Consider the following 26,585-nt stretch of genomic DNA (forward strand, 5'->3'; position numbering starts at 1 on the left):
GTCTACCACAACTAATTCCATCAGCAAAAAATTTACAGTTTTTATAGTTATATTTGTTAAGTACAACATACTGTTCAAGTTTGCATTTGCCATCCAGATTGAATTAAATGCTTGAAATTTAAGGTATTTAACTTGCATTTTATCCTTGTATTTACAAATGCCTGAGGAAATGCACAAGTAATTGTTATTGTCCGAAAGACAGCATTTGGTGTTGCTGGAATGTGCTGATAAACAAATGGATTTTATTTTGTTCTACTCACTTTATTGCCACAACATTTTTATTGTTGATTGGTTATGGTTGTGTTTTCTAAGTACATGTTCCATTTTTTGAAATATGGCTTGTACTGATAAATCTATCCCACAAAAGGCTACTGCAGCAGGAAGAAATACAGTGCTACATATTCTGTGTAACCTAAACACCAGATGATTTAAAAAAATCAATACTTAACAACATAAAGAAAGACAAGTCTTTTACATGCATCTGTATATAAATATTTCCGTACCAATTTCAGCTCTTATATTCTAATCCATGCTTAAACAATAGAGTACCTTTGTCTTACCTGGTGAAGAACCATTATGTGAAATGATTTACAATGTACCTGGCTATCTGGTAAACAACACAGAAAATTTATATTGTGTGCATTCTCCAGGACCTAATGCCAAAGGAAGATTAAAGTGTGGACCAAAGGAGCACAAATCTGAATGAATATGTTACCATCCTGTGCCTAGCAGAAATCCAAGGGAATCCAATACCTTCCTCCTGCTCCTTCATTATCATCTTTTCAGTCAATCAGTGGGCTATGTACACGGTGGTTTACAAAGTCCATTGAACATGTGGGAGAAATGGACAAATGCAGGTTTTGCAAAACTGAACTGGAAACAGTCGCACACCTTGTTGTTGGGTGTGATATACTAATGGCAGAAGGACTGTATACTGAAAGGCATAATAATGTGGCAAGACTGTTGCACTGGGGATTGTGCAAACATTAATGTATTAAAGTGGCTGAAAACACTGGAAACATGAGCCACAAAGCATCATAGAAAATGATGAAGTTTACATCACATGGGACCGCCCATTACCAACAGTTCAAAAGACAGATGCTAGAAAACAAAATATAGTGGTCCATGAAAAGAAGACAAAAGTAGCATTGATCAATTATTGAAACTGCCACACCCAGTGACTAGAGTGTCTAGCATACAGAGAGACACAAAGTCATAAAATATCAGGATTTGCAAGCAGAAATGAGAGCAATGTGGAAAAAAGATACCCACACAGTTCCAAAAGGAGTAGGAGCAATGGGTCTTATAAAAAAACAATCTACAATCGTATTTAGATATATTACCAATACATATACTCCATACGAATTGCAGACAGAGTCATTACTGGGCACATTGCGGGTGCTATGAAGCGCACTTCTAGCTGACATAAAAGATTGAAACAATACTAATTTCATGAATTTTAATTGTACTTTGACTTAGGAATGGAGTGCATTCCCGTCATGATGTTAGAAACCCAAAAGACTTGGAGAAATTAAAAAAAATGAGCATGCTGATCCAAACAGTGTTACAGATGGTTTGTTCCACAGACAAATACCACTGAAGACAAAAGATTCCAGAGGAACATACAGATCCCCTCAGAATGCTCTAATCTCACTGTCATACTCAGGTGTATCCAGACCTATGGGACTTGTATTCCAAAAAAGTATTAAATTGCCAGATTACAGACTAAATTAACAAGCATAAATCAGTTATTGTTTACAGGGCCAAATTTATTCCTAGCAGTGTCTGCACTGTACTTTCACTGGGGCTTTATTTGGGCCCTGTGTGTGCTGCTTTAATCTGTGCTGCCAATACATTAACAAAATATTTTTAGATCTGCACTACCTTATACAGTCACCCGCGGTGGTGGTGCTGTGGTAGCGTTGTTGCCTCACAGTAAGATGCTGTCCGGTTCGATTCTCAGCTAGAGCATCTTCTGTGTGGAGACATGCGTGAATGAGCGTACCTTCGTTGAAGGTTGTGCGCCAGGGCTGGTAACTCGGCACGTAAAAATCAACTATGAATCATTAGTGGACCGGAATTCTGCTGTGGCGATCCCTAACCGGGAAAAGCCGAAAGACACAAACAAACTACCTTATACAGTCGTTAGGCTTTCAACCAGAAAGTATTGATACAATTTCCAGTGATACTATTATATACTAGACTAGCACAGCTCATAATAAGCATAAAACTTTGAAATAAAATCCATCATTTTCATTTGTAATGAGCCCATTAGTAATCTTGCTGAGCACAGAAACCAGTAAATCAAAGCTAATTATGACTCTGCAGTCATCCAGTGCAAACGTTTAGTTTAGCTTTTTTATTTGTGTACGTATGTATGTCCTACTGATCATTGTCACAGTATTACTTCCCACACTCCTACCCACTTTTCTAAATGTTTTTTCCCTGGATTCTCATGCACTGAAGGGAAATTATTGCCATGCTTCTTCCCTCTTAGCTGACCTTGATGTTTATGCTAGCTCTTTCCCCTCACTGCTGCCACACACAATAATAACTTCTCTTTTTCTTCAGTGCTCCAGTATACTTGAAGTTCTGGTGCTTTTTTTTTCAAATTCCTCAGATGGGCTACCAATTCTTGAAGAATCTATTTTGTTTTATAGAATCTTCTGGACATCAGTATAACCAGTGTCCATCTTCAGGATCTTTTATTTGTAGATCCTGTGTTCTTTTTCACCCTACAGACAGCACTACATACAAATGTTAGAGAAATTTTCAGCAAGACAGATATCATATATGACTTTTAGCAAAGTAATAGCTTTTGTTCATAATGGAGAATGGAATGTCCAATAGCTTAGGCCCTTACATGGCTGCAGCAGTCAAACTATGGGTTTTTATTATTCAGTGTCCTAGGCAAAGGATGACCAGGGGATGGGTAGCTTTCTGCTTTATATCTTTGCTCAAATAGACCAGTATTTAAACCACAAAGCTAGCAACTCAATGTGTCCTAGCCACAGGGACAAAATGCCAGTTTCTTCCAATACACCTCCAGCTAATGTGAACTTATTCCAAAAAAACTCACTGGCTCAGTTGTTATGTACTTAAATTTGTTAGCTCTGAGATAATTTAGTCATTGTGTTACTGATATAATGTTTGCTCTTTTTAAAGAATTTTAAAAGAATATTTTTTCAGGAGACTGTTCATGCCAGAGAACAACTCCAATAAATGTAGTATGTCCTACAACATGCAGACTGGATTCTTTGCCAACCAAGCTAGTGTTATACTGTCTAGATGTGCTTCAGCCAGTTATTTTCCATTTTAAAAAAAGACTTATTTGAAGTCTGGGATATTTCATTCAGTATTAAAGGAGGTTTTAGCTATCATTTATTCACAAAAGAAAGAACTCTTATTCTGTAGACAAGTACTGGTGCAAGTAAATGAGGAATTTTGTTCTAATAGATATGGTACTCTGGACAAAAATATTGGCTCGAAAACCTCTGCCATTACAGCTTGACTCTTCCATCAGTCTTAGAACAGACTTGTATTGTACCAACAAAGTGAATTAAGACTTCATTATTACAACTGATAAATACAGTTTCCTTAATATCTTAGTAGTTTGATTGCAAGCTTGATCATGAGTGGGAATCATACAAGCCTAGTTTTATAGTTTTGCATGAAGAAAAATGCTCATACTCATAAAAATACCATCTAAATTGATCAGTATTTTGACAGCAATGTGAAATTGCAAGCACCGTGCACCTGTCTCTCAACAGAACCCTTACAACCTAGATTACCAACAGATCAAAATCCTGTAACAGATGCCAAGCCATTATTGATCCACAAAGGAACATTCTAACCAAGCAATTCAATTAATGTCTCAGTAAATATATTTTCTGGAAAAACTACAGTATGAAGTTCATCAGAGGTAAAACATTGCCAGGTATGTTTTAGTCGTTGCTCTCTCTGTGGCAAGTTTCTTTTGTAGTCATAAATTAACAACAAGGCCCACAGCAACAAAAACTAGGAGTGAGTGCCATGCTAAGGAAAATCACCTCAAACAAAATGTTCTGTATATCACCATTTCTACATTGTCCTGTGCAACAGAAAAGAACTGCAAAATTATATTTTAAAATGTATCAATTTTCTTGTTGTGCTATTTACAATCCTGCCACATTACAGTAAGGAAAACTGTGTTGTTTACCATTCTCGTTTTTACCCTATAATGAAAAAAGTCCACCATCAGCTCAGAATAATTTTTATGTGGCGTCTATAGAAAGACTATTTTCTTAGTCTATACTTTTTCATTTACCATAGCTGAGAAACATAGCAGTAACGGAAATGATCGTGCTTACTTGCTGGTTAAATATAACTGGCAGAATATGTACATGCTTAAACTGATGTAATCTAGAACATGACCAGCATAGCAAGTGAAAAAAAAAAACTTCAAGAACCACGCCAGCTCTGACAATTTAGATCACCACAGTGAATAATGTTTAACTGATCTGCATGTTTCATTCCGTAATAAAAATATCTTGATATGGCAAAACAATAGCAAAGGCATATTTGTTTAACAAAAGTACGACTTCTAAACAGAATAGATTTTTTTTTTACTGATCTGATGTTACGACAGCATCACAATCCATGTTCCACACAAGATACTTTAGAGATCATGCCTCTGTTCACAGTCTGAAAATGAGGTAGTAAAAAAAGAAACATATTTACTTCCATGCAAAGCAGTTAAATTCCCCCTACAGTGTACTTATTGAATCAAACTTTAGTACACATTATTCCCCAAGGGTAGTTTCTGAGTTGGTAAAACAAAAAAAGATTGTTTTCTCTATATCCCTACAAAATGTTCACAACAACAGAACTACTGTTCTCCTTCTCTTAGGTACATCATTCTTAATGACGACAATATTAAGGAGAGGGAATGCAGAGGTACAACCCCCCTCACAAGGCAGCTGTTAGGAAGAAGCAACCCACAGAGAAGGAACATTCTTAAAATTAATCACATTCTGATTTGCAGGGAAAGGCGTTAAGAACTTTATTTATTGAACTAGGATTCATGAAATCTGCTGATGATGGATAAACCCAAAACCATAAGCAAGTATATCAACCAGGTATAATGAGCTATACTTTAAAACAATTATGCATACATATTTTACATAAGAGAGGTTCAAAAATCAGAAATGCTTCTGATAAAGATGGCAACTATGATTTATTTATGTGACAGCTTTTTCCTAGTCAGGAAACAACAACACAACTTGTATGATTGTTATAAATATTGGATACAACTATTCACATTAAATTGTAAACAGTCATAAGTACTGTTATGTGCAATGTAAATTATTTAAAAATTTGGAACTAATATTTGTATATGCTAATGCATTTTTAGAGACTATTTCCTAAAATGGCATAAGTTTGCAGCCCAGTTAACACCTGTCTCTCAACAGAACCCTTGCAACCTAGATTATCAACAGATCAAAATCCTGTAACAGAGGGATACCTGGTGGTCTGGTTACGACTGGCACTCTGAGCACCACAGCACATGTTCATTTCCCGGTCAGGGAATTTCAATGGATTTTATTTAGTGTTTGGGGGTTTACATAACGGTTAAGATGCCTGCCTCACAGACACAATGTACAGCATTTGATTCTCCCCCTTGGGAAACGGCCTAGGCTTACCTATGAACCTACATTAACCATGTCTTCAGAATAGATCAAAAAAAAAAAGTGAACTTACCATTTATGCAGATCTCAAAGGGCAAACATAGGTCATCTTCAAACAAGCAGCCTGTAATAAAAAAGAAAATGTATAACCTGGATTTCCCAGTACATAAGTGACAAAATATGTCAAATTGTCAGAATTAAGCTATTGATACAATTATATTTTAAAGAATCTGCTGCAAATACAAACCCAGTTCAGAAGATATCTCAATTGCCATATTGTATGTATGACATTTAGCCTAAATGACTAAACTCTACATAGTGCAGTATAGTGTACAGCTAATAATGCTACAATGTGATAAAGCAGAATACATTCCTAAACTAAAATACGCTATCAATTAAAATATAAGATATGCCACCCTAAACTAAGGTTATGCAGGAAGTGCAAATAATAACATAACAACTAAATAAATGACTCTGTATAGGTGGGGGAGTAAATGAATTCAGTGTTCATTCTGTGTTGTGGCATTTGATGTAAATGTACAAGAAGGTTAATGTGGACACATTGCCTATGGCCTGGTATTACTGGACAGCTGACACTGTGGCCCTGCATGGCTCACTATATGTCAGACGGCACACTTACTGTAAGAAGCACCATGCTCAGTGGGCATCAGTGAGACCCCTACATTTTTGCACAATATTTTATATTTTCTTATTGTGTGTAGCTCAAAGCCAGTAAAGAAATATTTACATAGTAAATTAAGTTGCAACAGAAAACACAACTTGATGGTTGCTGTTGTGAGTTTAGCTACTACCAATCAGACAAGACAAGTTTTCTCATTCAATATAGAGTTATTGCTGGCTCTGCTCAGTGATTTGTATCTTCCCTTGCAGGACTGTTACATGCTCACAATCGAGTCGCACTGCTGTGTAGTATATATTAAAAAAAAGAAGAAAAGAGTTGATTTTTTTGTAACACAAGTAACTAGAAAGGCTGATACAAAATAAGTTTATCTCATAGGTACTCAACTTGAAGCACAATACAAGGTCCACTTAACTTTCTTGCAGGGATTCTGTTTCACCAAAGTGAAGGCGTTTAGTTTAGAACATAAGTTCACTTAGCATGCTGTTTGGGGTTTTTTTTAACTCATGTCTTGGTTTATTCCATGTGATTGAGCTCCTTTTTGCTACTGTCAAAGTTACAAAGAAATACAAGGGACTAGAAATGATGACACTATACTAGGCTCCTTTATTGTGATTTGAGCTAAAGAAACCAGTTTCAATACTCCAGCTGGATATGTAACATACTTGAAAGTTGCTTTGAAATAATCCTGTCTCCAGCAGTTATTAAAATATTTTCAATATGTATATGGCTAACACCTTCTTGGAAATGTTATATTTTTCTAAAATGGGGGTGTCATCCCTTTTAGAACTGTTTAAAAACATCTCAATGTATAGATGTCCTACTGATTACACTGATGTTATCCATTGCACCTTTTATAGCTGGAGATTTTCTCTCTTGGACTCAGCTGAAAAGGAGCTATCAGCTTAGATACACTATCCCAGTCAACCAATGGAAACAAATACCTTTTAACAACTCTTAATACTAAAACAAGAACAAAACTCCTACAACGTGCGCACCTTATAGATCCATAACATTATTAAATATAAATTATGAAGCAGTTATGTCTATTGTAACAAGCAGAATAAACTCTTTCATGCCAACTCTACGATGGAAGGACTGAGGTGTAAAGGCTATACAGCGAATATCATTTCTCACAGTCCTAGATTCTATGCTTGAATCATCATTTCTCACTCTCTGTATGGAGTTTGCATGTCTCTTTTGTGTATACAATGGTTTTCCATGAGTAATCCACTTTTTTGTTGCCTCATAAACATATTGTTGAGCTGAAAGCAGTCCATGAAAGACCAGTTTACATACCAATTTAACAAATTAAAAAGACTGTAGGTGAGGAAGGGTGGAACTAAAGGAAGTGACATACAGGGTTGGTCTTAATCAAAGACAAACTAGGTGACTGCCTAGCACAGCATGCTTACAGAGTTGCTCTTTCCACAGTTATTTATTTTTTAGCAACAAAATATTTTGTTTCTTTGCTCTAGAAAATAAATAAATAAGGCAACCTCCTAGAGCAAAATGCGCACACAATTTGACAGGTGCAGCCAGGGAGAGGTGCTCTACTTGACTTGACCATTCAGGTTAAGCAATGGTGTCATGTTAGACTTCAGCATTTGAAGGTCAGGAAGCACAGACCTTGTTCAAATACAGGTGTGAAGTGTGGTATTCAGGTGACATTTGCATCAATATGATGCATTTTGTAAAGAAATAAGTATGAATTTTGTTTAGCTGGCTTTATAAATTCATTATACTAACAGGGACATTCTGTGGAATTCTAGACAGTTGAGAGGAACAGTGGGAGGCTAGCAAGGTAAGATATACATATATATATATATATATATATATATATATATATATATATATATATATACACACACACACACACATATATATATATATATATATATATATATATATATATATATATATATATATGTGTGTGTGTGTGTGTGTGTGTGCATACATGTATTTTTTGCAATATCTCTGGCTTTGATTTTTATGGAGCAACTTGGAATAATTTAATGTCTTGTAGTCTGTGTGGTGTGGAGCAAAAGTGGAATATTTTACATGGTCATCAGACACCATGGCTATAACTGTTTGTGGGGTGGGCACCCGGCTGGATGAAAGTAGTAACTGACCCTTTTGTCATTTGCTCACTATTTAAGCAGTCACTATCTGGCTTTGCAGGATTAGTGCGCGTTTATGAGAAGTACTTAATACCAGATATGTACTGGTACAGTAGGCATAATTGCTTGGGCTGTCTATGAAGGAGAACATCTAGCTGCCTGCTGTTGGTTATTCTGGCATTGCACATCTAGTGTGATCTGTGTGAAGCAACTTAGAATATTTTAATGAGTGGCTAGTGTGCAACTGTGAGAAGTAAGATGGACTACTTAAGTGAACACCTAATATGCACAAAAAGAGTAGTCATAATTGCTGGTGATTTTAAAAGGAAAAAAGTACTAGCTTCTTGCTGTTGTTTGCTTATTATTCTGGCTTTGCAGGACTCATGTGATTTATGTGAAGCAATATGGAATATTTTAATGTCTGGCAACTGTTTGACTGGAGCAAAGATTTTATTTATTTTTTTATTTATTTAACATTTGTTAAGTGGGAAAGTCCAACTTGGAATGAGCCAATTTTCAGCAGAAGACCGGGGAGAAATGCTCCAGCCGCATGTCTTTGTAACGTGGGAGGAAACTGGAGTACCCGAAGGAAACCGACACAAATGCAGGGAGGACATGCAGATTCTGCACAGAAGGCACCCCAGTTGAGAATCTAACAGAACCTCTTGCTGTGAGGCAACAACACTACCACTGCACCACTGCGCCATCCAAGATAAAATGCATTACATGGCCATCCTGTTGTATCACAATCAGACATCTGAACGGTACACAGAAGTGGCTATAACTGCTTGACTGGGGTTGACTGAATGAAGGAAACTGACCTTCTTGTCATCTGCTCTGTTTAAACAGTCTTTCTCAAAAAAATAAATAAAATAAAATAAAAATAAGGGATAAAACACACCACAGAATACCCAGACCTTCATTGTTTCTGGGTGACTGGTGGCCCCACACACCAAGGCTGTATAAGTGGATTTTGACAAGAGCTTAGTAGTGGTATCCGTCCTGAACCCCACCTAGTCTAAAAACCAGCCCTGCTCTGAGGTGAATACCGAAGGTCACTGTGGCTTGTGTGAGGTGCTGGGGATTATGTCATTATTTCTTTAACTTTCTTCCCAAACCTCAGAAGTCTGCTGGGGACAGTGTGGCCATTATTTCTTAAATTTGTCTCACAAATTTCAGAAAGGGGTGTGCAGAAGGTCATTAAGCTTGTACACAAGCAGGATACTGTCTAAATGTAACAAGTTGGACACATTACTATAATTATTTATTTTGTTAATTCTTCAATGAAGCATCATGTGAATGCACAGATAGCTATTTTTTGCAGAGAGGAGTAAAGAAGCATTCTGTTTAAATATGTTTGATAGTAGTTATGTTCTATTTGTTTTTTCAGATTTGTCCAAGTCTAACATCAGAATATATCTGTCTTTTTTGGGTAGGGACGAGAAAGCATGCCATATATACAGCATGAAATATATATGACTGTGGCCATTTGTCCCTTGATTTTCAACCCACTTTAACACCAGATGGGGATATATAGAAAGTGACTATCTTTTTAAGGTGGGGTAGGGAGACAGGTACTATTTCCAGACATGATTTATGTATCATCCATAGCTGGCCTTTAGGTATAGGCTAGAGCGTTGCTCTAGCAGGGGTGTTTTTACAGTATTTATTTGTTTATTTTTTGCAGTAAAGAAATGGTTTCTTTAAAACGTGTTGAATTAATACAGGAAAAACTGAAGATTAAGACAAATTGTGAGGAAAAAGAAAGAAAAAAGTAATCTGAATGGTGTAGGTAGACCAGGATATGGGCAACTGATAGTGTGTGGGGGGGTGCTGTACAGCCCTTTTGCCTAGGGCACCAGTTGACAAAAGGCCGGTCCTGATATCATAACAAATATTTGTTTTCACTGTTTATTGTGTACTATTATTTGGTCAACCTTTGAGCATTAAGTCATGAATACAATTAATTTCTTCTTTGAAATAAAAATGTAAGATTGAATTTCTCTCCTTAAGACTGATTTTTGTTCAGGCCATCACTGGAACAAAAGGTTAGAAAAAGCTCTAAAATGCAACTCAGAGCATGTATAACCCATTGAATTCTGTGTGCCTGGTGGCCCCCTTGACCCCCATTTAATTTAATTATTACAGGGTAATTTGAGAAAGGATTCAGGGAAAACAAAGGTAAAGAGCAAGACTGAATGTCTTCCCTTAATCATGATTTTTGTTCAGGCTGCACTGGATGAAAAGGTTGTTTAAACAAAACTGTAAAATGCACTTCAGAGCATCTAGAATCCCCCCCCCATTTCTTTTGGGGACCACAAAGCCCCACTCCACTGGATTAATGCAGCTGTTTTCCCCACAGTTATCAGAGTACATTCTTACCTATTTAAAATGTGTTGAATGAATGAATCAGTGCGGAAAAAATGAGGGAAAGACAAACTATTAGAAAATTGAAGAAAAAAGTACCTTGGATGGTGTGGGCAAGCCAGGCTGGAGGGAAACTGGGTGATATGCTGGGTAAGACATTGAGAAGTGGGGGTGCTGTGGAGCCCTTTCGTCTAGGGTGCCAGTTGATCTAAGACCAGTCTTGGGGAAAAAAATCATCACATACTTGGAAAGTAAGTTTTTGATGCTGACTGTGTAGCCGCGTAATATTGCTAACAGCCCAGCCTGCTTTGGCCAGTCTGCTCAGCTCCAAGACAAGGTAAACATGACAGCAAATATAGTGTAACAAACAGTCTGCTAGCATTTATGGCAGTCCTACGGTCTTGCCAAACTTGATAAAATGCAACTGCTGGAGAAGGCGTTTACTTGAACTGTTGTTTTTTTTTACAAAAGTATGCTAATACTGGCAATTTAACTGATGAGCTTCCCAAAGAAGTGTCGACGCTTCATAAATAATAATACTTGTTCACTTTACAATTCATGTAAGTTTAAATTCATAAAATGCATTTGTCAGATTGCTGTAAAAAGAAAATGTATCATTTGACTCATACAGTTTGAAAATACCACCTTTGGATTTTTATTAGCTATTTATTACAGTCCCATTTCATACAAAAGCTGAGACAAAGATGACTGCTTTTTAAGGAAACACTTGCACAGTCTTCTGAAATATATTACAGACACAGGTTGCTGCACGAATTCATTTTGAATATAACACTTGTGAGTCAGTTTAGTTGTTTTTTTTTTTAACTATTAACTTAAGTAAATCACTTTCTAACTTGTCATTGCTAGTACACCTCTCATCCATTTTATCCACAGACATTTCTGTTTCTTTATTCTCAAGACTGTGGCCATTGGATAAGCACATCATGTGGTAGAACCACATCCCATACATTCAGACTCTAGATCCTTAAAGCTGTAGTAACCCGGCAAAAGGCTGTTCCTCTCCATAACAGATTATCCAACTAGTTTCTCATTCATAAAACCTCATAAAATATGTCATTAGATTGTGTAATTTAATGTAATCTAACAATATTATAGTAAGCATTATTGAAGTTATCTTATATATCATAAAATATGAAAAAGAAATACAATAATAAGACATAATACAATTAAAAATAAAAAAGTAATATAATTGGAAACCCAAAACCACCTACTGTCAACCCAGCCACCATCCCCATGCCACAGTTAGGAATCCTTTGCTGTAGGATAAATGAGAGAACAGTTTCATCTGCACTGACAAGGTATGTGGCACATAATACAAACCACATTTATATGCAGTGGATAAAATAATTAGCAACAGTCCAAACATGGACAATGATGCAGGTCTCTGACAAATACCCAGCAATAACATTAGTGGCATATACATAGCCCTATGTCTAGATGGTCTTGCCAGGTCCATATGGCAAAATAGCTTATTCTCCTGTAACTCATCAGGTGCTGAAAAAGAGAAAAGAAAAAGAAAGCTGTTGATGACCCAAATGCCCTGCATATGGCAGAATGCTTATGCCTACCCAATTGCAAGTGACCACCTGACAGTAATACTTGCTGTATAACTCTGTTTCACTCTACCCAGGCCACATGGTACAGAGGGATAGAGCTCTGCCTGAAACACAGGTGACCAGGGTTTGATTAGTGGCCCTGACACTGGAGTATCCAGGTAGAGAGGGGGAGGACTGAAGGGGTCTGGCCTACTCACCTCTCCTGGATGGGTGTGATGGGTTCACATATACATGGGGGCAAACTGGGCAATGCAATCTCCCAGAGAGATTCTAGAACCACCTTCAAGAGGGGGTGGTAGGGCTGCTTGCAGGGAATATCCCTTGCAGAAGTGAGGGTAATTTCCTCTAAAGACAGTCCACTGCAAGCCTCTCCCTGGTGCCAGACCAAGTGTGTGCAGTTAAGACCAAGAGAAAAATTACAAAAATATGAACTGCCTATGAAGACTATCTATATGACACCCCCACCCAGGTGACCTTCACTCCAGTAAAGGGGAACAAATGGCCAGTTGTCTGGTAGGGGTCAAATGGTAAACATACAGTAGAACTAAAAGCCATTGTCCCTACCCTCCTCTTCCTATTGGCTAAAGAGTCATGATGTGGCCTCATTAGGTCACTGTATCAATGTCAACATTGCTTAACAAAGTAACTAATGTCTGTGATATCCCTCGCCACCTTGAAAAGTAGTGCCAGGCACCCATTTTGTACTGTGGGCCCTCACAGGAGTCCTCCAGCAGGTTCACTGGTGATCCATATACAGCAGGTACAGAAAGATTTTGGTTTCCTTCCTGCAGCATGTAGGAGCCCTTCCACTCTCAGCAGTTTCAGATGCCATGGCTACATCACAGTTTGCAGTCTACTGGGAAATGGATTTAGATTCATGTCAAAGAAGTCTGGTTCTGGAACCTGCAGTAGTGCAGCGCGATGGAGCCCAATGCCACTGTACAGTCAAGCTTTGCTTGCCAAACAATATGCCAGTGTGGTCTGGAGGGACAAGCTGGACAACCCATGGTACTGTACATGCTGGCTGCATGATGTTCTTAGGGGCCGCAAAGCTGATTAAGAGCCCCATAGGTCACAGACCTGCCTGCCATGTGCAATATTTGTTGTAGATGTATATGCATGTACAGAGGCAGCAATGAGCTTCATTGCACAGTTCAGGGATGGAAAGTAGTGCATAAATAGTGTGACTCAGATACATTTACATTAAAGTGCAACATTAGCATAGCTACTGCACTATGAGGTTCAAAATTTTCATGATAAAAACATCCACAACTGTTGTATGCTCATTGTGCCACAGAATTTTGTTGAAATAACAGCTGGAAAGACTTCTACATGTCGCTTTCAGTCTACACTGGAAAGAAGCATTAGGTCTATATGAGGCGCTTTATGGCCACTGGAATGAAGCTCATGCAGTCAGGACTGTGCCACTATGCAAAGTATGTGTGCATGTCAATCAGATATGGAAATGAGTGGACAAGATGAAACGAGAATGGCACACAGCTTAACAGATGCTAGGTAGGGGTGAAGTATGTGATGGCCATGCTGTAGTGCACACAGGAACCTTTCATACATTTCACATGTTTCATATGTTTAGTATGCAGTGTTCAGACCTAGGGGCCATCAAGCAACACAGACTCCTTAAAAGAGACAGGTCACACTCATGTACTGTAATCACCAGCCCACCCACCACAGCATGGTGTGACTATCCACACAGACGTGCTCACTTGTGGCAGACAGGCACATGCCATAGGCAGGTGGCCATGGTCTGACAGTTCACTGCTGCCCTTATGCTTCAGTAATAGTGCCACTACTCACAGTGGACACACAGATGGCTGGGGATATCTGCATCTTTCACATCTGAGGATCCACAACACCTGTCTTACACAGACACACACACACACACACACACACACACACACACACACACACACACACACACATGTATCATGTGACCACATCTGCAGGAGCTGGGGTTCCCTGGCACCTATTTTAAGCACATATCAAGCTCCAGGGTTTGATACAACACAAGATGACCTACACAGCTGTCTAGGACCCAGTATAGGCACCATAAATGCTGCTACAAAACAAAAAGAAAAAAAACTGTCCCTTTCCCATCCAATTATCCCTTGGCTGCCATACGTTGATTTGCTGTGGTAATTGTGTTAGCGCTTTCATGCACCACAAATACGTGCACTTCTTCAGACACTTAAACTGACAACACTGAAATGTTAAATAATAATGAGTAATGATGTCACTAAGGCATTAAAACCATTAAACAATTAATTAACTAAACCTACTCCAATCAAATAGAAAATATAATGCCAAAAAGTTCAACACCTTAAATTACGTGTCATAATTCCCTAAAAAGTTGACACTTGTAACACTTAAATTAAAAATACACTCTCCAACCCATTAAATAAAACACATTATCAATGTGTGATATATGATATAAAAACATATATATCACAGACAATATAACCGTAATTTAAAATGTACATATATATAAAAATATATTAAAATATATGTAAAAATATAAAGATTAACGTTCCAAAGCTCTTAATCTGAGCAAACATTTAATGGAACAAATATCGTTAATTCCTGGATATACATGCGCATTAGTGCATAATTGCCATAACAATTCCTGTTCTTCTAATCTGAGATGCCAAGGACCACCCCTAGGATTCTTGGGAACACTTTCCACCACAACAAATTGAAAACTGTGTGTGTTAAACTCACTAATATGCCTTGCCAATGCATTCGTCTGAACCCCTCTGGATATAGCATATAAGTGTTCATATATGCGTTGTTTGAGTTGACGCTCAGTTTTACCCAAATAAAATACAGGGCACAATTTACACTTAGCCAAGTAAACAATACCTTGACTTTCACAATTATATTTGTCGTCAATGGAATATTGAAAACCATTAATGTCAAAGGAAGGTCCTATTAATATATATTTACAATATTTACATCTGCCGCATTTGAACATCCCTTTTATGTTTTTATGTTTTTTGTATGGGGCCTCAAATAATTATTTCAAATTGGATCCTTTTTTGAAAGTTATCAAAGGTTTGGGTCCAAGAATTGAAGAGGATGATGACAATTTTAATATAGTATGTAATTTTTTATATAATATGTTTATTAATCGTAGATATCCTGTATTATTGGTTAATTCTTTAATAAAAGAAGTTACGTCCAAGAGATTACGGAGACTTTTAGGTCCTATTTTGACTGCTGGTCATGATTTGGCCAATGATGTTAAGGATGATGTTATTCCAACTTCTCAACGTAATTTGTTAGTCCAAGTAGATAATAGTAGGTATACAACTAGTTTTTTGACACAGTTTAATGATATTTCACATGAGGTACAACATATTTTATATTCTAATTGGGGCCTTATTAAGCAGGAAAGGGCTTTTAATAAAGTTCTTGGACCCAAACCTTTGATAACTACATCAGCTAGGATGTTCTATTTCAAATACAAATTATTTCAGCCAAAGATGCCAGTGTGCTGCACTCTCTTTACTGCCAATGAGGCAAGACACTGGTATGCATGAATTACAGCCAAATATGCTTTTACTGCAGAGTTTTGAGGTGTGTGTGAGTGTGTGTGTGTGTGAGTGTGTGTATGTGTGTGTGTGTGTGTGTGTGTGTGTGTGTGTGTGTGTGTGTGTGTGTGTGTGTGTGTGTGTGTGTGAACATGGACTGTTACTGTTCTAAAACTTAGTAATTGAAGCTTCATAATTCTCACTGTTCTTATTGCATGCATCACTGTCTGGTTAAGTGACTTGCTCATAGTCATACAGAAAGCAGGTGGAGAAAGAGGCATCGCAGCTTTTATCCTTGACTACAGGAAGGAGCTCATGAAGAACTTGGAACCTTAATCCTCTACACCAACTGCCAGGTCTTCATTGAGTGTTTCATTTTCTGATATATCACTGAAGATCACAGCCAGTCAATGTTGCCAATCATTTTGTTCAGAAAATGTTAATGTTAACCTGTTGTCCAGGTGCAGTTTTAAGAGAATTGGCAGTGCACCCTTTATCTCTTTTTGACAGGCTCACAGTTAATGCAGAGGACTTAATGGAGATACATTGTTGAGGAGCTGCTTTCTTTGCTAAAGGTACACAGTTTGAATCTTTCTACCTTCATCTGTCTACTGTGTGGCCTTGAGCAAATCACTAAACCAGACGGTGCACTGAGACAATTTGGAATTTGGGCTAGGCTGTTTAATGTTCTCCTGGTTTACATGCCTAATTGAATATATTTTGCAAAACATCTTTGATTTTTTTCTGATATTTATGCTCTTATCGCTCATTAACTTTTTTTCCTGGTAAATCACAGAAAATTGGTCAGTCAATAATGATAGTCATTAGAGTTTTATCATTTTACTTGTTCAGAAAATGCATATCCATGCAATACCTGTTGTTCTGCTATGTTTTGAGTTAGAGTTCTCTGGTACTTAATGTTTTAATATGTTAATGAACTCCTTTCTGTAGTTGATAGTGTAGTTTCAGTCCTTCCACTTCCATTTGCCTACCATGCAACTTTGAGAAAGGTCACTTAACCAGACAGCGTTCCTGGGTCCCCTGAAAATAGCACTTTGCCCACTGGGTTAACCTAGTTAAAAATAAAAAAAAATAAATAAAATGTAAAATTTGTCCCTTTCTGGTCCTTTGGTACCCCATCCCCGCCACCCCATGATTTTGGATTTGCCCAGAATTCTTCAGCAAAGAAGTTGAGGGGTATTTTGGTCTGCCCCTTGTAACATTTATCACTTTTGTGATACTGTTGTGGTTTGCAGTCACTAAATAATAATGGGCATGTGAGTTTCAGACTTTGTGTCTTTCAGAAAATACCTGTTAATGCAAATATTGTTATTCTAGCAACTTTCTAAGTGTATATAATACAAGAAATATTTAAAATCATTTCCTGATTTAGAATATTTGTCTCTGATTCTTGAGCTAAGAGGTTGGAAGGGCATACAGGGTGTGATGGGTATGGCCTGTGTAGTTTTTACAGTAGTACAGTTCTAGGTTATTATTTACTCATTTGTTCATTCATTTGCTCTCAAACAAACATCTGAGGTGCATGCAGACATACAAGGGACAGTAATTGATGGTCACATCTATGTGTATAAATAGTTCCTGCATCTTAGAGTAGTTATGGTGTAAAGGAAGGAACTGATTATAGTAAACAGAAGCAGCATCACATGGGCAATGTTCTTTGGGTACAATCCTTGGTTTGCTTGTTTTGTTGACTACTGACAGGGTGTTTATTATGTGGCTGTGAATAAACTAGATACCTTGAAGTATATAAGTTTAATGTTAATATTTTAGCTATGAATTTATTTTAAATGTAGCTTGTTTTTGCAGGCATGTGGGTGCAAAATGCTCTGTGTTGGACTTCAGCAATTTGTCTGGTACTTAGTGCATATGAGTAAGGCTATGACCTATTAATAAGCTGTTTCCTGCAGTCCCGGGTTTGATTCCCTCACCCACCCTTTGTCTGCCTTGTGTCTCTGATCAAGTCATTTCAACAATGTGTTCCTGGGCTGCCCCTAAAAAGGGACACTTTCATTAAGTGGACTCTCCCAGGCTGTTAGCAAAAGTGTTGAACATTTGCCTTTTGAATTCCTGCATCCTTCATATAGCTACTAATTAGTGTTTCACTATCTGCTATTTGACTAAGAACCCTGCATAGTTCTTGTAGGTTAGTGAGCTGTCAGTTGCATATTCAATAAATGTGAGTTTCAAGGGAAGATAAATTTACTATCAATCAGGCTAAGTTAGTTTTCATTGTAAGAGTAAAATGGTCATTATTTACACTGTAAACGTATTCACTGTTAATTCTGAAATTAAAGTTTTAAATTAAATCCAAATTCTGATAATTGTAAAAGTAAAGAAGATAATACTTTGCATACTGACAGGTTTGAACATTGTTTTGTGGTAACTGGGGAGTGACAGCCAAGTAATGGGATACTGGTATAGCTGATGGGAGCCCCAGTCAATTACCCTGCCTCAGGGCCTCCAATTTACCATGATACATCTCTAACACTGGCAGGAACCTACCTCTCCAAAGAAGCCCTTCCTCTCTCTACACAACCAGTCTCTCACTCCCGGCTATATCACACACTCATTTCAATATCTTTAAGTATTCTCCCCAACACTGTACCTGTTGCAGATTCCCCTCATTGAGCCCCTTCCCATCTATCCATATGATAACCACTGTGCTCTGTCCTCACAGCTGTGTTATATGGGTAGGTCATTTCTGCTGCACAGCATGACCAGGTGGTTCACTGTAGAGCACAGTCTGCCTGTAGTATTGCTTACACCACTTTTCACCTTTGCTGTGCCTATCCTGGCCCATAGTTGTGGACTAGATGTCACCTCTTTGCTAGTACCACAATGTATTGCTCCTCCTACTACCTCACATGTTCTTCTTTGGTGGTTGGTTCCTCTAACTGCTCAACTAGTTCAGTCTGGTCCCCTAGTACCAATGCCCTGCTCTAACTGTCTGCATACAATCATGTTGTGCAGAACTGCAGATAACAAGTATTTCGCTGCAGATCCCAAAGCATGCTGCAACACAACCTTAAGAATCTACGGAGAGGAAGCTGGCCTTCATCATTTTAAACATATGCTTGATGATGTTTAGGGTCTGTGACAGTGCACTGCTGTATTGCAACTCAGCAGTACTTTCTGGGTTGCTTAGTAGCGTCATGAGCCATGGCTCCAGGGCATATCTGACATCACCAATAAACGGGAGGTCTCCCTGTACAAACAGCTGGTATAGGTCAGTTGAGTGCCAGATGTGGGAAACATGGAAATTGCCTGGGTGGTACACAGACACATTGTATATGATATTTTTTGTGTTGTGCATCACCTGGTAGTTAATGGACTAGAAACCCTTACAGTTCATGTGCCATTGTCCTTGAAAAGCAGATGGAGCCTTGATAACTATGTAGCTGCAACAGATGGCTCCTAGAACCTCAAGAAAACAGGTTATTTTGTAGAGTGGCTTTGCAGTGCTGTTTCACTCATCTTTGGTCCTTGGGAACCACATACACTCCTCTACATGCTTCAAAATAACATCAAAAAATGGTGAACTACTCATGAAGCAAATGTCTGTGATATAACCTCTGTGTCCTTTTGTGATTACTGCAAGGTCCCTGTAGCATACCTCTCAATTGTCCAGAATTTTGCAGAATTTCCATATGTTTGTCTCGTACTCCTCATAAAATTTGTGTTTTTTCTAGAAAACCGAATCAAATAATAATGACGTGAGTTTCCTACTTAACACGTTTAAGAAAATACATGTTAATTCAAAACCTGTTATTCTAGGAATGTTCTATGTTTATAACATCAATATTTAAAATCTGTCCCTATTCTGGGGTCTTTCTATTCTCATTGGCTTAACCAGAATTCTTGCATTAAGAGGCTTTGAGGTATGCACTGTAGTCAGAATTGCCATAACTATACATACTTATTGTCTACAGGGATCAGTATTCCATGTATCCCATTGGATTTGATATGAGGAAGGCAATTCCACCAGCTGCTGAATGGCACCTCTGTCCACACAACAGCAGTGGACCATGTTTTTGTGATGGAGGTGATGGTATGCTAGGTGCAGTCAGGTCCTTCTGCAATGTAGAGGAAGATGGCACATCCCATCAAAGACACTGGCCGAGAAATCAGTATCTAACATTTACTGCTCACCTATAATCATTGTTACTACAAGCACCAGAATGTGGTCTCTCTCTCTCTCTGCCCACTGAGGAACCGTGGTATACAAACTCATTGGTGGCCACAACTGACTGCAAATTTGCATATGTTTCTGAATCACAATTTCAGATTGTTTACCCTCATCTGCATTTAAAGTGTAGCTCATTACTGTAATGTTGCTCATTTTCGTATCATACTTTCATTAGCATATGATGCTGACCATGCAATTTCAGCTGCTTATGCAAATGCACAAGTAGGTGAAACTGCATGCCTACTTGCTCAAAGGTGCCACCTGCATCTCAGAATCGGCCCTGCTGTGCACACTGATGCTCTTCAAATGTTACCAAATGCATTCTTCTATTCATTTTCTTCCCATGTTTCTACATCTAGCACACATCTGACCTACACCAGCAATTCAGGGGCATCTTACTGGTGATGCCAGATATGCCCTGGGACCATGGTTCAAGACACTGATAGAATAATCACAGAGAATCACTTGGCTGAGTAGGTTGCCTCCACCAGTCATGTTAATGAACACAGCCAAAAGTTCACATTCACCCATTACTTCGAAAGGATGAGTTCATATTACAGATAAGTGCCATTGAGATTAGTATCAATTTAGTGATGGGGGGACTGTGCATGTGTGTATGTGTGTGGCCACATGTGTGAGAATACAGAGATGAGTGGCCTCAGGTGCATGTGTGTGTGTGTGTGTGTGTGTGTGTGTGTGTGTGTGTGTGTGTGCGCGCGCGACTGTGTGGCTGTGGGTCTACCTGGGTGGTCACAGTAGGGGGAGGTAGTTAAGAGATAGGTATGGTAAGTCTGTGAGGGGTTGAATGGGTGAGTAGGGGGCTGAGTGTGTGTGTGTGTGTGTGTGTGTGTGTGTGTGTGTGTGTGTGTGTGTGAACGGGTGTATGTGTGTATGTGTACATGTGTGTAGTAGACTGAATGGATTGTGCATGTGCCAACACGATGCATGGGCATGGTGATTATGGCAGGAAACTCCTGTCCTACACTAGAGATAATTATGGGCAATTCAGAGACATGCTAATTAGCCAATAATGAAATATTTTCTCATTGTGGCTAATATGTCTCTTAATCACATTTTCCACAAGCATAGCTGCATCTCTTACAGCAAATGGTGCAGGCATACTGAAAAATACCAGCAAAAAGAGAATGTGTATACAATGGCAACATTACAATGGACAGTTCATCAAAGAACATGCACGCACATAACCGTGCAGTGTTTCCTTACACCTAGGGCAATTTTGTTTCTTATAAAACTTTGTCACATTTACGACTTATAAACCCTTTCACTTTTTACTTGAAAAGTGTATATGCACATTGATGGAACTGTGCTTTTATACAGAAGTATGGACTTAAACAAACTCTCATTAAAATACACTTTTTTGCACTTCACCGATTTGAATGATAACATTTTTCAGGCCTGCACAAAATTACATTCTATGTCTTTGTAAATTTCATATCATAAATTTACCAGTGCCTGAGGCTATTTTAGAGAAATGGAAATCCTGCCAGGGATAGAATAAATGAAATGTGAAACAGACTCTGTTGTAATAAAAGAAACTGCGTTCATGATCTTCTGATTGCAACGATCACCATTCAGCACAAAATGTTCAGAAAACATTCCCATACTTAATGGCCTGTTGGCTGGTGTAAGGACCTGTGGTCCACTTCCAGTAACAAGTATTTCTTTATGAAAATATGTGACTGCATCAGAAACAATATGCTGGAAGAATCTTTAATTTTATGTTTTTGTTTTTTTAATATACACATTTGTTATAGAGGTAGACTGTCACTTGTCCCTCTCTAACATAGATGACAAGCGGGAGGGGTAGTTCATTTAGATAATTTAACAGATAGAAACACAACAGGATAGATAGCAGCACCATAAAATATAACCAAACTGATTAACAGACAGACCTTACATACATACATGCTTACATCTCAACGGTTTACTAAAAAATGGCAGTCAGGCTCACACATGCTCAGAATTTATATACTTGTGCAAGCCATGGGATAGCTTCTTAAAGATACATACACACACATTAATCTACATTCTCTCTTAAAAAGATTGCCCTTGGTAAAAAACAATATTGGAGTTAGACATGCATTATTATAGACAATAGAAACAAACACAATGTTCATGTTGAAGTTGTGTATCTGTTACATGATCTAGATATACGACCATAACTATCAGGTTTTACCTCATATCATGCGTTCCGGCCCCAAAATCCGGACAACACCAAGAAAGGAGGGGGGGTGTCCATATTCATCAAGGATACCCACACCTCAAGGTTGGTGGCAACGCACGATGCATCGGAGACCATCCAGGTGCAATTAACCATAGGCAAGACTGCTCTGCAATTTGTAGCATATTACAGGCCACCCTCTCAAACTCAGGAACCTCACATAGCTTTCCTGAAAACACTGGAGGGGATAAATGTATCTCCAAACACCATCATACTAGGTGATTTCAACTACCTGAATATAGACTGGGATCACTACTCAAGCCCCAACACTCTAGCCCAAAGGTTCCTAGAGTTCATAAACTCAAATGCCATGGAACAACTAGTCACCATCCCCACAAGAGGAGAAAACATACTAGATCTCATCATCACGAACATGGGGTCACAATGTTCAACACCGGAAGTATACCCCTCACTGGTGAGATCAGATCATAAACTAATCTCACTGGAAGTCCACATCCCGCCCCCACCCCAGATAAAAAAGACCACAGTGAAGAGCTTCTCAAAAGCCGACTTCACACTTCTAAAGACTAGTGTGGTCTCTTTCAAGGCCCCCAAGCCTGCGGAAACCATTACTCAAGCCGCTGAATCACTTACAAATGCCTTCTACCAGCACCTACAGGACTGCATGGATCAGGCAATCCCAAACAAAACAAAGACTCTTTGTACCAAAGGCAAGCGTCCAGTCTGGTGGACCCCAGCCATAAACAAGCTCTACAACAAAAGGAGGAAGCTACTACAAGATAGAGCAAAATCCTTAAAAGGGAAGACACCCTTGATCATTATAAGTAAAAAACTAAGATCTCTCATAAAATCATCCAAGGCAAATTTTGAGAGAAAAGTCGCTAAGGACTCAAAAGACAATCATAAGGCCTTTTTAGCTATGTTAGAAACCTGGGAGGAAACTCCCAGATATGCTCAGAATTAGTTCAAAATTATGTAAAAATCACGGAACCTACAGACATTGCCAACATACTGGCTGACAGGTTCAGTGCAAATTCTCCCAAAGGAGAGATATCTATACCAGAGGATTGTAGCCCCCCAAACATCTCAAACGCTCAGGTGAGAACTGCTCTCTCCAAGGCAAAAAACACAGCATCCATGGGACCAGATGGTGTCCCCGGTTGTGTGCTCCACGAACTCAATGAGGAATTAAACCCGCAGTTAGGGCAGCTGTTTAATTTTAGCCTCACCTCAGGATACGTACCCAAGGAATGGCGTACGGCAACTGTGGTCCCACTTCACAAAGGCGGTGACTCCACTGACCCTGGAAATTACCGTCCCATCAGCTTGACAAGCCTGGTCTGCAAAGCTATGGTGAGGATCATAATGGAACTCATAAATAAAGACATAGGGGACTTGCAGACATTGGATCCAACCCAGTTTGGCTTTGTCAAAGGCAGATCATGCCTTTTAAACTTGGTTGACTTTTTCGAAACAGTCACCAAGGCCATTGATGAGGGCAAGGCAGTCCACACAGCCTACCTTGACCTGGCAAAGGCTTTCGACACAATACCCCACTCAGGTATCATTAAAAAACTCACCAGCTTAAATGTAAACCCATACGTCACAAGATGGGTTGCAAACTGGCTAAGTGACAGAACCCACAGGGTCAGAGTTGCTGGCGCCATATCAGACTCAAAGCCTGTCACAAGTGGTGTCCCACAGGGCTCAGTCCTGGGCCCACTCTTGTTTGGCATCTACTTTTCAGAAGTACAAGCAAACACAGGAGGGTTATGGCTGACAAAGTTTGCAGATGACTGCAAACTGGGTGCCATAGTCGAGAACACATCTGACACAGATATTCTTCAGAAGGGTCTTATGGAAACGGATAACTGGTGTCAGAGCCACGGCCTGAAGTTAAACACCAAAAAATGCATAGTCATACCCTTCGGGAAAAACAAGGTTACCCCTAGCTACCATATAGGTGGCAATCCACTAAGCACAGAAGAGGTTATCAGGGATCTGGGGACCCAGGTTGACAGTAACCTTTCGTTTGACACTCACGTTGCCAAAGTAGTTAGGAAGACCTTCTACATTGCCCACCTGATCATGAAAGGATTCACATCTAGATCAAGAGAGGTCATCGTTCCCCTGTACTCATCACTCATCAGACCAATGATTGAGTATAATGCCCCATTCGGAATGTATCTGACCCGACACCTGCAGCAATTGGAAAGGCCCCAAAAGTTCCTCACCAAAAGGATAAAGGGTCTCAAAAATATGTCTTATGCTGCCCGACTGAAGGAACTCCAGCTCTATTCAGTTGCTTACCGTCTGCTCAGAGGTGACCTGTGCCTGACATATAAGGCCATGTCCAACCCGGAATTGATGAACATGCTTCACCTCAAAAAATCTAAGTCCATCAGAACTACAAGGGCAAGAGACTTAAACCTTAACACGGTTATTAATAGGACGTGCTGGAGGGACAGATTCATCACCCAGAGACTCCCTATGCTGTGGAACAAAATCCCGGTACATGTGAGGCAGAGCACCTCGCTGGCTTTGTTCAAGAGAAATCTTGACCAATGGATTGGAGATCGCAGATATACCCCAGGGATTACCTCAGTGTCACTGCTTGACAGAGGCACAGCAAAATAATGGGCATAGTATCCTTCAAACTAAAGGGGTGGCGAAAGCCACAAAACTCTGGGCTAGGCTTATAAATGCCCTTGGGCAAATAGCCTAGTATGAACCTATGAACCTATCTCCTAACATAAGAATCTGGTCTGAATTTAGCAACAGGGACAGTCTTCGGTGAATAGCTCATATCAGGAACTTCTGGATTTGTCACAGGAATGGGAATATCCTCTGGAACTTCCTCTGGAATTGGAACACCGAACAACTCACTCTGAGATAAAGAGTCTTTCTCACAGGTTATGTGCTGTGGTATAGGTTCAGATGCCAGTCTCAAATGTTTCCGATTCTGCTCCATGTGATTCCACAATGTACAATCTTGGCTTTGGGCAAATACTCTTCACGACACCAATCTGATCATAACCTCTGGACGTTTGCATCCTTACCACTTCTCCTTCTCATAATGGATTGAGTGGTTTGCTGGTCTTATCTTAGTAGGACTTCTGGGTTAAATGCTTCTTCAACAGATTGGTTTTCACTGACCTGTTGTTCTTGACACATGGAACCAACAATTAACTATTGATTGGTAATGTGGTTCTGGTTTGTCTCGACAGAAGTCTCTGAGCAGGTGAACCAAGATGCTTATCACAAGGAATGTTTTTGAGATTCAAGAGATTTAGAAAAACATCACTATTGTCTCATTTTGACTTGTCTAGTAATTGTTTTGTACTATGAACTGCATTTTCTGCCAAACCATTTGAGTGTGGCTACTCAGGTCTATTCATGACATGAGTAAAGGCCCACTCTTCAGCAAATCTTTTGAACTGTTGGCTTGTAAACTGTGTGCCATTGTCAGAAATAACTTTGTGCGGACTACCATGTACTGCAAAATGACATTTCATCTTAGTAATGACAGTACTGGATGCTAGGTTAGGAAGTAGGTCCATCTCAAACCAACTGGAGTAAGAGTCTACTAACACCAAGTAATATTGACTATTCCACTCAAAAATATCAGTGGCTACTGTCGACCAAGGTAGTTCAGAAATTTGGTTTAGCTGAAGGGGTTCCTTCTGTTAATGTGGCTTTGTACTATTACATACAGAACAAGATGAAAGTGCTCTGTCAATATCTTGTGACACAGAAGGCCAAAATACTATACCTCTCGCCCTTCTATTGGTAGAGTCAGTTCCTGGGTGACCACAGTCCAAGGCAGTAATGTACTCTTGTTGCAAGAACTTTGGAACAATCACTTTCAGACCTTTTATAATGATACCTTTGTCAGAAAAAAATCTCATCTCTGTATGGAAAATAAGACTGCACTTCTAGAGGTAACCTAAATTGCTTTGATGGCCATCCTTGATTGATAAAGTGGTTGAGCCTTTGTAAAAATGGATCTGTGGCTGTGTGATCTCTTAGCTCAGCAAGATGTGTGGAAGAAAAATTTCTCACTTCCATGACTTCAAATTCAAGGTTCTCATTCTCATGCTGTTCAGTGTTATTTCTGGATGATCTGGATAAAGTACCAGCAAGATAAAGAAGTTTGTCTTTCTTCTAGACAAGCATGAAATTATACTTTTGCAATCTCATCATCATGCGTTGCAATCTGGCTGGAGATGAATGCGTAGGCTTTCTCAAGACAGTGAA

General features: G+C 39.0%; 1 protein-coding gene across 2 annotated transcripts in view; it reads right to left on the reverse strand.

Annotated features, from left to right (window-relative positions):
* Positions 1-26,585, reverse strand: part of PTPRN2 (protein tyrosine phosphatase receptor type N2) — a 4,238,418-nt gene that overhangs the window by 3,579,880 nt on the left and 631,953 nt on the right. For both annotated transcript variants that reach the window (XM_044062029.1, XM_044062028.1), the window contains exon 2: positions 5,740-5,790. In XM_044062029.1, coding sequence (XP_043917964.1) covers positions 5,740-5,790 — 51 coding nt within the window. The remainder of the gene's footprint in view (positions 1-5,739; positions 5,791-26,585) is intronic.

This window comes from Protopterus annectens, chromosome 2.part1 (assembly GCF_019279795.1).
Source record: "Protopterus annectens isolate FY-2018-M chromosome 2.part1, PAN1.0, whole genome shotgun sequence".
Taxonomy (NCBI): domain Eukaryota; kingdom Metazoa; phylum Chordata; order Ceratodontiformes; family Protopteridae; genus Protopterus; species Protopterus annectens.